The sequence below is a fragment of the Ictalurus furcatus genome, chromosome 2 (assembly GCF_023375685.1).
Source record: "Ictalurus furcatus strain D&B chromosome 2, Billie_1.0, whole genome shotgun sequence".
NCBI lineage: Eukaryota > Metazoa > Chordata > Actinopteri > Siluriformes > Ictaluridae > Ictalurus > Ictalurus furcatus.
In genome coordinates this window covers 23,699,892-23,712,328 of record NC_071256.1, presented here as the reverse complement: position 1 = coordinate 23,712,328, position 12,437 = coordinate 23,699,892, and the positions used below count along the sequence as shown (strand labels likewise).

Here is a 12,437-nt window from a genome sequence, read left to right as displayed (position 1 = left end):
CAAAATTAGTATTAACTGCCACACATACAACATTACTTACAGTACTACCGTATTATTCGGTATTATACGTCCACTCTAAACCACAATAAGGTTATTATTGACTATTTGTTAAGTGAGTCTGATGTTAATTCGTTGATTGATGCTGTATAATTGTTATTCCCATGAACATTACTGGCATCGCACAGGATCATTACTTACATATCACTCAAAAACAAGTAATGGCAGTCATGTTTTGCTGTTAGCTTCTACAAACTCCTAAAAGAGCTGAAAAATTGGTGAGGGTGGGGGGACGGTGTTCAACATCATATAAAAGAGAACTTTTACATAGAAATAGTAGAGACAGCAAAAATTGGACTGCAAGTTCCAGAATGAGGGAACGTGGCTGACAACTTGCTTGGCTCAGCTTGTTAGCTATTATTAGATATCAAGCGTGACGGTGCTGACGGCTTTATTATTGTGCCGGTTGAAGCTTTAGAACCCGATCTGTTTGAGCAGAGTGTACAGATGTGGAAGTGAGCGAGCCGGACAGATGATCCGATGCGCTGCCGCATCTGTCGCTTTAGGCAGAGATGGAGCAAGGGCTATATCCCACCAGCACCAGTATTATTAGATAGAGGATAGAAGAATGGCATTGTGGGTAATTTAGGAAACCACTAACCAAAATGATAATAGACAGCATGTCAGTGAAAAACATTCAACAACAACAAAAGTCAACTTGTGTTAGATCACATGTTAATTATAAATGTCACTTATGGTGGATTTTTTCTTTAATGACTAGTGAATGTATGGGGAATAAAATTTGTCTTGTAGGAAGATACGCACCCTTACAGCATGGCTGACATTATGTGACCAAATAAGGAGTGATTTTTATACAGTTAACATCAAGTTCTGCTTGTTTTATTTATTTAATTTTTTTTAATACACATGATTCAGCTTATGAAGTGCTCAGCACTGAGCTAATGTACTAAAGCAGGAATGTTCGAAATAGTGATAAAACATCTACGAGCTAAGACAATCATGAGAAACATTGGGATAAGGCATTTCATTGTGGACTGAACAAACAGCTGTGTTAATCACCACGTGCCCTTTGAACCATCAGTCGCTCATGTTCATGAGTTGTTCCTGTTTGTGTTCAGTCCTCAGTTGGGATGGAGAGTGCTCTGCCATAAGTAGAGATGCCATGCAGGACACATGTGATGCCAAACACGACACTGTAATCGACGAATGGGACGAAGAGTTTGACAGTGGAAAGGTGAGGTTTTTAACCTATACTTTATATACCGATGTCTTGATTAGTTACGATGCTGATTTGAAAATGATAATGTCCTTTCAAACAAATAGGTAAAGAAGATAAAGTCGTTTAAAAAAGAAAGGAGAAGAAGTTTTAACGTCTTCCAGAAGATCCAGGATCGGCGCAACATGTGGTCTGTCACACCAGGAGGGAGGAGGAACAGTTGGGGCCATCGCTACTGACATGATGGGTGAGTGTAGGATGGAGTCAGAAAAGAGATTTCTTTAAACAGTGACGGTCTAGCACAGGGGTGCTGTCGTCGTGTTTTTGTTGTTTTTTTTTGTTGTTTTTTTTAAGTGCACTGAAAAGCGCAGACTGAATAAACGCGAGCCTGGGGCTCAGTTAAAATTCCACCTGTTTTTAAAATAAACGCTGAAAAAAACCCAATAAAACAATCTCCACTTTTATTTCCTATTGATAGGCCTAATGATTTATCAAATATATCTCCAATGCACTGTCATCATATGCTTGTAACCAATAGCAAGCACAGCAGTTAAAGCATATTGCGGTTGCAAATTCAAAATGGCGGATGAACCAGAAGCAGTTAGAGTGCCCAAAAAACAAACGAAATGTGTACTGTTTTCACACAGAAATGCGTAGGGTTGGCGGTTCAATTCGTGGCTCACATGACTCCACATGCCGAAGTGTCCCTGGGCAAGACACTGAACCCCAAGTTGCTCCTGATGGCAAGCTAGCGCGTTGCATGGCAGCTCTGCTACCATTGGTGTGTGCATGAGAAACACTAAAAAAAGTAAAAAAAGTACTACTAAAAGTAGGAAGACTTTTTTCTTTACAATGACTAATTCAGAATGTGCGTCTAATTTGTCAAAGATAACTCTATCGAAATAATTTCTCCAGCTCCAAATTTAGAGTGCACATGTATATTTTGCATAGTGGATCATACCATAATAATAATAATAATATGAAAAAGCAGATCTCTTTGGTTGGGGCACTCGTGTTGAGACATGTAATTAATGCATAGCTCTGTGAGTCATTTGTTGGGACACAAAAATGTTTTAACCTCTAAATGGCCTGCGCTTATATAATGCTTTTTTTAACCTTAGCGGTTCTACAAAGTGCTTTACACTGTTTCTCATGCACACACCAATGGTAGCAGAGCTGCCATGCAACGCGCTAGCTTGCCATCAGGAGCAACTTGGGGTTCAGTGTCTTGCCCAGGGACACTTCGGCATGTGGAGTCATGTGAGCCACGAATTGAACCGCCAACCCTACGATTAGTGGACAACCCTCTCTACCACCTGATCCACAGCCACCCCATAAAAACAGCAAATAACCTTGTACTAAATCACATTTATAATCCGAGGTGCAGACTTGGGTTTTTTTATCGGTTTTCTAGCCCTTCAGTTGAGTAATAGGCACACTGCATACACTGCATGCATATATATATATATATATATATATATATATATATATATATATATATATATATATATATATACTGCAGACATTGTCATGCACTGACCTGGCTGTGGAGTTTTGTGCAAACTGGTTATTCAATGACACTTAGAGATCACTGCACCTTTTTTTTGAGGTTATTAATTCATATCAGTACTAAAAAAACAACAAAATCCTGGTTACTGTGTTTTCTGGCCATTAAGACATTCTGAAGTACAAGACACTCTAAATTCGTCTGCTTTGAAACAAATCTCTATATAAATGTGGCATTATTGTATAAGGAACATTATTTTAATTATTTTTACTGCTTCTAAAATTGCACTTCTGAAACCCCAAAGTTAGTTTAGTTTATGGCCTGACAAAATAAAATGTGAGTTGTATGCATGTCACTGTATAGGGAGCGCTTGAGCACGTGTGGTCAGACTTTGTGGATTGGGGAAAAACTTTTCAGTCCTTTAAAAAAAAATCCACAAACACACACAGCTTTAATGAACTTGATATCAGTGCACAGGGCTATAAACTCTAACATATTTGATATTATGTAACTACAGTGTGTCTATATTGTACTTCTAATGCATTTTGTGCATCCTGTGCATGTCCAGCAGACAGCAGGTTGAAGTCTGTAGATTGATTTACATCCTTTCCGACCTTTTTGTTCTATGGCTGAATTTAGAATAGCAATTCTGCACAACCATATAAGTTTTCATTAAACGGTGCTGTCTGATGGCAAACAAATAAAATCTGCCGCTTCCAAATGTAAACTATAACATCATGCGGCATTTCTTAACGAAGCAGTATTAATAACATGCTGTCGCTTTGAATTTCACCAAGGTGTTAAAATTCTCATGTTATTACTGATATTTTTCAGACCTGTATTTACCGCTGTCCACTTGTGATCTGATCACCCGAGAAGGATGTTGGCACCATTTAAAATAAATAAATTAATTAAAAACATTCATTTAACAGTCATTTAATCTTCGTGTTAATTACATTCAAATTTAATTGTATAGCACTTTTAACAAGAGATGCGAGGCTGTTTGTGACCGACTCAGGTTGTAGATCCTTAAAGAGCAAGCCAACTTTGAGGGGAAATAAACCTTGAGAGGATCCAGATTCAAAATGTAGCCCATCCGAGATTATAAATCATTACAGTATACAGCCATATAGAGAAAAGGCAAATAGTACTACATGTGTTGAAACGATGTAAAATATTCGGTATGAACAGGCTATTAAGAGTCCTGAGATGAACATAGGACAGTCTTTATGATACTTGCATATGGTGTCCAGTGTAGTAATCCCTGTGTCAGGCTTGTAATACATACAAATACCTATATACATCCTTATGAGAAAGTCATTATATAGAGGTCACCAAGGACGGTTGCCAGTTTATGATATTTCCATCAGTCCTAAATCTATCAGCCCTGATAATCTCTCTAAGAACTGATTCTGAATGGTATACAGCAGTCAGATAGTTTCCAAGCTAAGGGTAGTATTGTATGAACCTGTAAACTTGGGCATATATAAACGCAAGGGTTATTCACAAATTCAAAAAGTACATTGCTGTTTAAAAATGTTTAAGAAACCAGGAAAAACTACAGCATGCTTAGTGAATCAGTCCTTTGCCATTAAAACATTATTATTAGGTCTGTCAATCGATTAAAACTTTGAAGCAAATTAATTGCATAATGTGCATTTAATCGAAATCAAAACAATCGAATTAAACAAAATCGAATTAAGCGCACTTCAGTTGTGGCTGAGAAATTATCCCCCCAAAAGGTCATTTAAAGTCATTATTGTGTTAGATAGGAAAAGCATTAAATAGACCTTACAAAAAGTAGCTTTAGAAAGAAATATATTACTTCATTTGATTCAACGTAGAATATATTACACATAAACCTTTAGGTTGTATCGGAATACGTGATACGAGATGCTTTCATCAACCCCTTGTCTTCCACCATATTAACAGGCCTAGATTCCACAGCAATCCATTTAGTTTTTCCAATGTAGACTTATTCTGCCTGCTCTCGGTCAGTGTGGTTTGGCGGACTGTGTTGACTGTAGCACCCGAGGTTGTGCTAATTGTTGAGCTCGCTAAAACATGCTTTGAGTTCAGGTGGTATTTCAAGCTAGAATTGCTTCAACAGTATGCAAATTCCTTATTTGCACGTAGTGCAGAAGACTTGCAAAAGTCTTATTGGTGCTTCCATCTGGATGGGTTTTGAATTTAAAACTTTCCTTCAGAGGGCCAAGCAGAGTTTGGTCATTGCCTTGCACCATGCTCGTCACTAAGCAACCGCATGCAATATAAGATGACGTACAGGTCTGGGGCGGGGCAGGTTGCGTTAAATGCGTTAATTGTTTTAACACATTGGTTTTTTCTATATTTAATCGCACTTTTACGCATTAAATCGACAGCCCTAGTTTTTACACATCATTATGCATTAGTAGTAACCAAGGCCTACACTAACTCAACCTGTTTGATTTGTGTTTAAAACTGTACAGCTGCAGTTTTCTCTTAAAACGTTAAAACCGACTGATAGATTAAAGTTTGGCTATCAAAGTGTGAATCTTTACAATGTTTCCTAATCAGGGCATGTCCAAGAATAGAATGTTTAAGGCTTTGATATATTTATAACCTGCTTTGTGTCACTCTGTTACAGATTCAAGACGGGGATTCTATTCACACTCCCTGGCTCGACCGCCTTATTGGAGAAGCTGCGTGATCTCTCTGAGAACGTTCCAGAAATGCGAGAAGCTTGTGTGGGAAGTAAATAAAGCGATGAGACCAAAGCCATCTGCAGGGGCTGAAGTCCAGTATTTGGATTCTGAATAAATGGGGCCTGGGTTTGAGCAGACCAATGTATCGTGGCGTCAGGTTCAGACCGCCATAATAAACAATTTTAGCCACATATAACTCGAGTCCATGGTGAAATACTGTACTGTATCTTGCTATTTCAGGAAAGGAGGCAAATATATCCTGGAAACTGATAGTGATGGGCAGCAGTGCTGTTATTATTGGGTTGTGGAAACATTGGGCCTACACTACTGCCTAGACTATTGACAAGAACAACATTTTCTCAAAAATGAATTAATCTGCTTTTTTTGTTGTTGTTTTCCCCCTCTTCTTAGAGATATTTTATTTCACTTCATCAAATTTGATATATAATATAGTCCCAATGGCCCGATGAGTAATCTGCTACATATTAGCTATGTAAGGCCAGCAGTCTCGCTCATTTTTATTTCTTTGTATGGTTATTAATATTATATGAGCCTCATTGAACCCTCCTTGAATCCTCCATATTGTCTGCTTATCACATTGAATGTTGTTGAAGAAAACGCGGTTCCCTATTCTTTTTGTTTTAACCTAATCCCTCATCTATCTATTACCTAATATCCGAAAATTACAAGCTGATGCACCCTTAATGTTTTTTCCTTAGATGGGATGAATAATATGTCCATCTGTAACATGTCTGAAGGCCAGGCTGCTTCAATATAAAACATATCCATCCATTTCATCGTTGGAGAGGCTGCATCAGCAGTGCTCCATCCCTTAGAAATCCGCAGGGAAGGTTGTAGTGTGTATTTCAGATTTTACATGCCAATGCCACTGTTCCTACTTTCTATGCAAGTCAGACAGGTCTTAAAAATGTTCTCTCTGTTCCTCTTCTACAGTGCAAACATTATCCTCTTCATCCCTCATTTTCACTGATCATTCATAGTCCAGAGTGTAAACTTTTTTTCTGGAAATGTACTATAATGCTTTAGAACAAAAGGTTTATTTTACTCCAGAGACCTAGCCACAGACTAATAGTGTGTAAGATATGAAGCTTTCTGGAATAGAACATTGTACAGTCCCACTTGTGCTCTGTGTGACTTCCTTAAACATCCTTGTAGTCAAGAGTTAATTCCCCAAGATACTTCCATTTTAGAAAAAAGTTGCCTTGAAAAAAATTAATAGATTATCCTAAGAGAGATCTACTTTATCATTTGAAAAATGAGCCGCATATTTAAATGCGCATGTATTTCACAAATAAAGCCTAATATATTAAAGGGTTTTTGGACTGTAACTGTAGAATTTTCTCAGTGGACAGACGTGCGAGTGCTGTGTGGAACTCTGCGTCTGGAGGAACATAAGAACTGTGAGCGCTGTTGAATGTGTTAGTGTTAGAAATGTTACTCTGTTCTTTTCAGTAGAACCAATGCTGAAGAATACACTGATCTTTAATTCATGATCATTTACACCACTGGTTCTGTACCTTTATGATGCCCTTTCAAGACTAAGAAGAAATGTTCAATATTGAGACTATATGAATATAAATATACAGGTGCAATAAAGTTGTGTTTTTTTTTTTGGTGAAATTTTCAGGTTGTTCATAAAAATGCATTCGTGCAGAATATGACTTGTGGACAAATAGCAAAATAATGTTTTTCATCGAGCTGTTCCAGTTATGTTAACTGATGTATTAAGGTTTTAGTTACTTTTCCATGTTTGGGCTTGTATAAGGCAGTTCATGTAAATGAAAAACATTGATAATATTTGTAATGTAACTGTCCAAATTCGGTTTATGCAAAAATAAATTACATGTTACTGGTTAAATTCGATATAGGTACATGGCTACACTTCATTGTAGAAATGTATAAATAATGGAAATGTTAATCATGTTAGTCTTCAGCATTCATAAATCATAGAATGGAGCGCTGACTCGTTATTCCATTAAGTAACTTTTCTCAGCTCTGGTCTTTTGAGTGAACCTGACACAACTGGCTGACTTGGCTCATCAGCTCATTAACAAGCCCTTCAAGAGGATAAAAGATAATTCAGTTTAGGATTTAGGTGAAATGTAAGCTTTTATGATAACACATGGACCAAAAATGACTCCCTACAGATATCTGCAGGGTGCAGCATTACAGCATCCAGGTTCAGATTCCTAAAACGTCAGGGCATAAATACAGTTCACAGTCCATTTTTTGTCATCTATTTTCTTTTATCCCAAACCATATTACTATACTAAATAATATGTAAAAATAGCATGCCATCATGAATGCCATAAATTTTAATTCTTGAGTTATAATACTTTTCCTGAGGAGTGTGATTTTCCTATAATTGGAACACACCCTTTGGTCCCTTTAATTTTTTTAATTTTTTTAATTTATTTATTTATTTATTTTTTAACAAGTAGAACTCAACACCGACTGTGTTAGTGTTAATGCCTCCAGAACCAAGTCCAGTCAATAGTCCTGTTAATAATTTGTATGCCTGAAATCCCCTTAAAATATACTTCAAAGCAGAAGGAAGCTATTGAAGAAAAAATATTTCAGATCAAAAACTTGTCCAGTTTCTAATATCTCCAGCTGAATCGTATCCACCCCTGCAGCATAGCCACTATGAAGATTTCTAACTACCATAGTAACCTCAGCCACAGAGATGGACTCCAAATAAGTGCATGTCCCTTGGGTTGTGGAATTCCTCAAATTGCTACTTCATTGCTCAGAACTATCTTTAGTAGAGGTCAACACTCACCTGCACTTTCTTAACAGAGCTTGTGCATGGTCTTGACTCCACCTTTGCCAGAACATCTTTGCAGTTTTGGGGCTTTGGAGCCAAGTCGTTTCTATGGCCTCTATAAGCTTTAGCTTTTGCTTCAGTAAATGCATAGGCCACAACCTTTCTGCCTTACCTATACCTCTAAACTGAATCAGGAATCAGCCCTGTCCATCAAGGCGTTTTAGGCTACAGCCATGTTTTTGCAATAACAGCCATCCGGCCATAGCGTCTTGCAGCTGCCTCTATGATTGAGAACTTGAACATGGTCCAAGGCACTGTTGCGACCTCACTCGGTACATGAAGGAAGTCCTTTCGTAGAAGTGAATTCAATTCATCCTCACTGTAAATTCTCCCAAGCAGCTGAGAAGGCTCTCCTGGGTTTACCATGTAAATCTGGCTGGTGCCCTGTGCAATTAATTAAACTCACTACAAAGTGGCAATCAGTTGACAGCTCTGCAAGACGTACTCTGGTGATGCAATCAAAAACAATCACTGACCACTGACCAAGGTGCTCTAGTATCAATTGACAATCTCTGGCTTGGACAAAAGTCTCAAAATATTTCACCACTTTGGTTCACACCCGAGAGGCCATTCCTCCCAGTCACACCCCTCCTATATTGCCCTCATTCTCCACATGAGCATTGAAGTCCTCCAACAACACTATGGAGTAAGTAGGAGGTACCATCTCTCCACATCCTCCAAGAAGGGTGAAACTAGTGTGTATCCCTGAACCCGCCCGCAGCCTAGCTCCTGTGGGAACTCTGGACTAGTAGCAGAGAGACCACCCAAGATCGAGATATTTGGTATTGGAGCCCTTACTGTTCGGATGTAAGAATGGCTATATGTAGTCCAATTATATGAAGGTCTTTCCATTGTACGTACAAACTCAGGCTCTTTTCTCACTAGCATTAAGTATGAAGCTCCCAGTGAAATAGCGATTTAATTGATTGATTGATTTCTTTATTGCCATTGTACAAACATACAAGGAAATTATGGACTTACTAACGTATACACATACAAAATAATTGAGTGCATATTACAAAGGCCATATTCCACATAAATGAAATAAAGTGCTCATAATGTTATTGCACATAAATGGTAAATGGAATAAAGTGCTCATAATGTTATTGCACAAGAATAGTTCTTGCATATCAAGGATGTCTTGTAGTTGGAGGGTGTGTTTTCAGTTCAAAGTTCAGTATCGTCATAGCTTTAGGATAGAAACTTCATGAATTTTGTGGTGCATGTTTTGATAGACCTGTAGTTTTTTCCAGAAGGCAACATTTCAAACAAACGATGGTCATGGTGATATGGATCCTTGAGAATATTATGTTTTCTGCAAGTAACAGGAGGTAAATACGTTGTCCAGGGCAGGTAACTGTTGGTTTGTGATGATGTTCCTCACAGTCTTTATGACTCTCTGCAAGGCCTTTTTTATCAGCTGCAGAGCTGCCTCCATACCACACCAGCATACCATGCGTGAGGACAATCTCAATGGAGCAGCAGTAGAATGACACCAAGAGCAGTTGTGACAGGTTTACCTTCCTGAGTGTTCTTAGGAAGTACAGCCACTTTTGTGCCTTCTTGACTAGGGCCATGATGTTTATCATGTCCATGAGAGGTCCTCTGAGATGTGTGTGCCCAGAAATTTAAAGCTGGACACTCTCTCCACCATCTCCCCGTTGATATGCAGTGGTGTGTGAACATCCCCCCTCTTTCTGAAATCAATTATGAGTTCTATTGTTTTCTTGATGTTTAGAGTCAGATTATTCTCTGTGCACTACACCATATTCCTCTGTACCTCCTCTCTGTAGGCAGACTCATTGTCTCTGGTGATCAACCTCACCACAGTCATGTCATTTGCGAATTTGATAATGGTGTTGATGTTATAAGATGCTATATAGTCATGGGTATACAGAGAATAGAGAAACAGGCTCAGCATACAGCCTTGTGGTACTCCTGTGCTGAGTGTCAGAGTTGAGGAATGATGCGGGCCCATCCTTACTGACTGTGGCCTCTTTGTTAAGAAGTCCTTAACCCACAGGCAGATGTTATGCTGTATGCCTAGGCCAGACATCTTGGAGAACAATCTGCTGGGTAAGACACCATTAATTGCAGAACTGTAGTCCATGAACAGCAGCCGTGCATACGTTCCTTTGGGTTCCAGGTGGCACAGTACAGTGTGGAGGGCAGTGAGAATGGCATCATCTGTCAACCTGTTGGCCCTGTATGCATACTGGGGGGTCCAAGGTGAGTGGCAGAGCAGCCTTGACATAGTTTTTTTGTTTGAATGAAAGAGTTACAACTTTTATTATTATTAATAAGACTATGGGATATAATGTACTTGTCAAGCCTAATAGTTTAATTGTTGAAATATTGATATTGATTTTAGCTCTCCCAATCAATATCACCACAAGTGAAACACAGCAACACCAAATATTGTGTACAGATTTTCTCCTTTATCTCAACCTTTGTCAGTGAGTGAAATACTATTTTCCCCACACTTTTATGATGTATGGACATTTCTCCAAAAACCTCTGTTGCTTCTCCCAGTCTTTGCAATATATCTTAGGGTAGTCCTACTGTCTGCACTCAACCTTTGCTTTTTTTGTGTGAAACAGTCATAGGTTTATTCCAGTAATTTTCCGTGAAACAAGATCTTTGTGACCACAGAGTATTTTTTTAACTAGCCCGATCTAGCAACGCTGTCACTTGTCTCAGTCTTGTCCACTGCTCCTCCTCCAGTGAAACGCAAACATGGGGCAGAGAGAATCCTGGCCCTATTGGACCTCTATTAGCACAGTGTTTTGACTACTACGTGCAAAAATAACTCTATGGAAGCTAGGCACTTCTATAGGCAGGCAAACCACAGAACATCTGTCAAATAGCAACAATTTTTAAAAACATCATTGGTCACTCAAAAGAGATAATTACTATTTAAACTGAATTTAAAATGTACGGACCCTGCTGAAAAAAAACCCAAACAGAAACCATCACAGAAGTTCTAATGGTTTCCACTACAAATACCATTACAAACCATCAGCTAACCATTAAGACCAGTGTCATTACCATTATTGGTCCTTAATGGCATCCACTATACATAACATGCCACCAATAGAAGGCAACATATTACCAGTAGAGACCCACAGGGACCATTACAGTTTCCATTAAAACCAATACAAATTCGCATTATAAGCATTAAAACCATTAGAAATTCTGTGAGGGTTTCTGGGTTTTTTTTTTTTTTCAGCAAGGGAGTTGTGAATGAGGACTTTATGAAGATTAACACTCTGTCCCACCTGCCCCTATCTCCTCATTTCCAAATCTGATATGCTAGCTAACTATCAAACATGCTAACTAATCAATCAGATGGCAAATTAACCCATTTACGTTTCATTTTACACACAAGATGTACATGTCATTCAAAATATTGCAGCTTTGACATTTTACGAACAGTTCTTCAGAGCTCTGAATATGTTTGGCTTCTTTTACCTGCAGGCAGAGGATGCTAATTAGTGATGTGTCATTCATGAACGATTCGTTCATGAACGATTATGACTTGGGAATAACGAGTTGTCTCAGAGAGTGATTCGTTCATTTTTGACCATGCATGCGCTGCAACATCCCCATAGGTTCTGTACAGAAATTATTATTTCACATTTCGAGTCTTCGGGTTCGAGTAGTTTGTGCATCACACCACAGCTTCACTGCATTCAGCCTATGGAGCTCTGACGTGGAGCGGTCAGGGGTTGAACGAACTCAAAGACTCGAGACGTGAACTAATCATTTCTGTTTCCGGGGAACAAATGTGACATGACAAAAGAAAGAACGAATTGGATCGTGAGGTGAGGTGAACTAACAGACTGCATCACCTGAAGACCTAATGCTAAGCTATAAATGAATCATTTCTGTTTCTCATAATTCGGCCTTGGCTGCATTAGCCTATAGTTTATTTTTTATTCCAAATATGATCGTTTGTGTAAGTACTAGATGTGTTGGAGAATTTCACATGTAACATTTTAATTATATTCTGCTGAAATGAATGAAATGACTCGGAAAAAGATTCATTTATTTTGCCGAACGAGATTCAAAGATCCGAATCAGTAAAATGATCCGAACTTCCCATCACTACTGCTAATGCGCATGTGCACAGTGTCGTCACTGTAACTTCTTGCTGATTGGCGC

General features: G+C 38.6%; 1 protein-coding gene across 2 annotated transcripts in view; it reads left to right on the top strand.

The window, feature by feature from the left end:
* Nucleotides 1-7,309, top strand: part of usp36 (ubiquitin specific peptidase 36) — a 34,422-nt gene extending 27,113 nt beyond the window's left edge. For both annotated transcript variants that reach the window (XM_053654051.1, XM_053654059.1), the window contains 3 exons: nucleotides 1,137-1,252; nucleotides 1,342-1,481; nucleotides 5,368-7,309. In XM_053654051.1, coding sequence (XP_053510026.1) covers nucleotides 1,137-1,252; nucleotides 1,342-1,473 — 248 coding nt within the window. In that variant the 3' untranslated portion in view covers nucleotides 1,474-1,481; nucleotides 5,368-7,309. The remainder of the gene's footprint in view (nucleotides 1-1,136; nucleotides 1,253-1,341; nucleotides 1,482-5,367) is intronic.
* The last annotated feature ends 5,128 nt before the right edge of the window (nucleotides 7,310-12,437 follow it).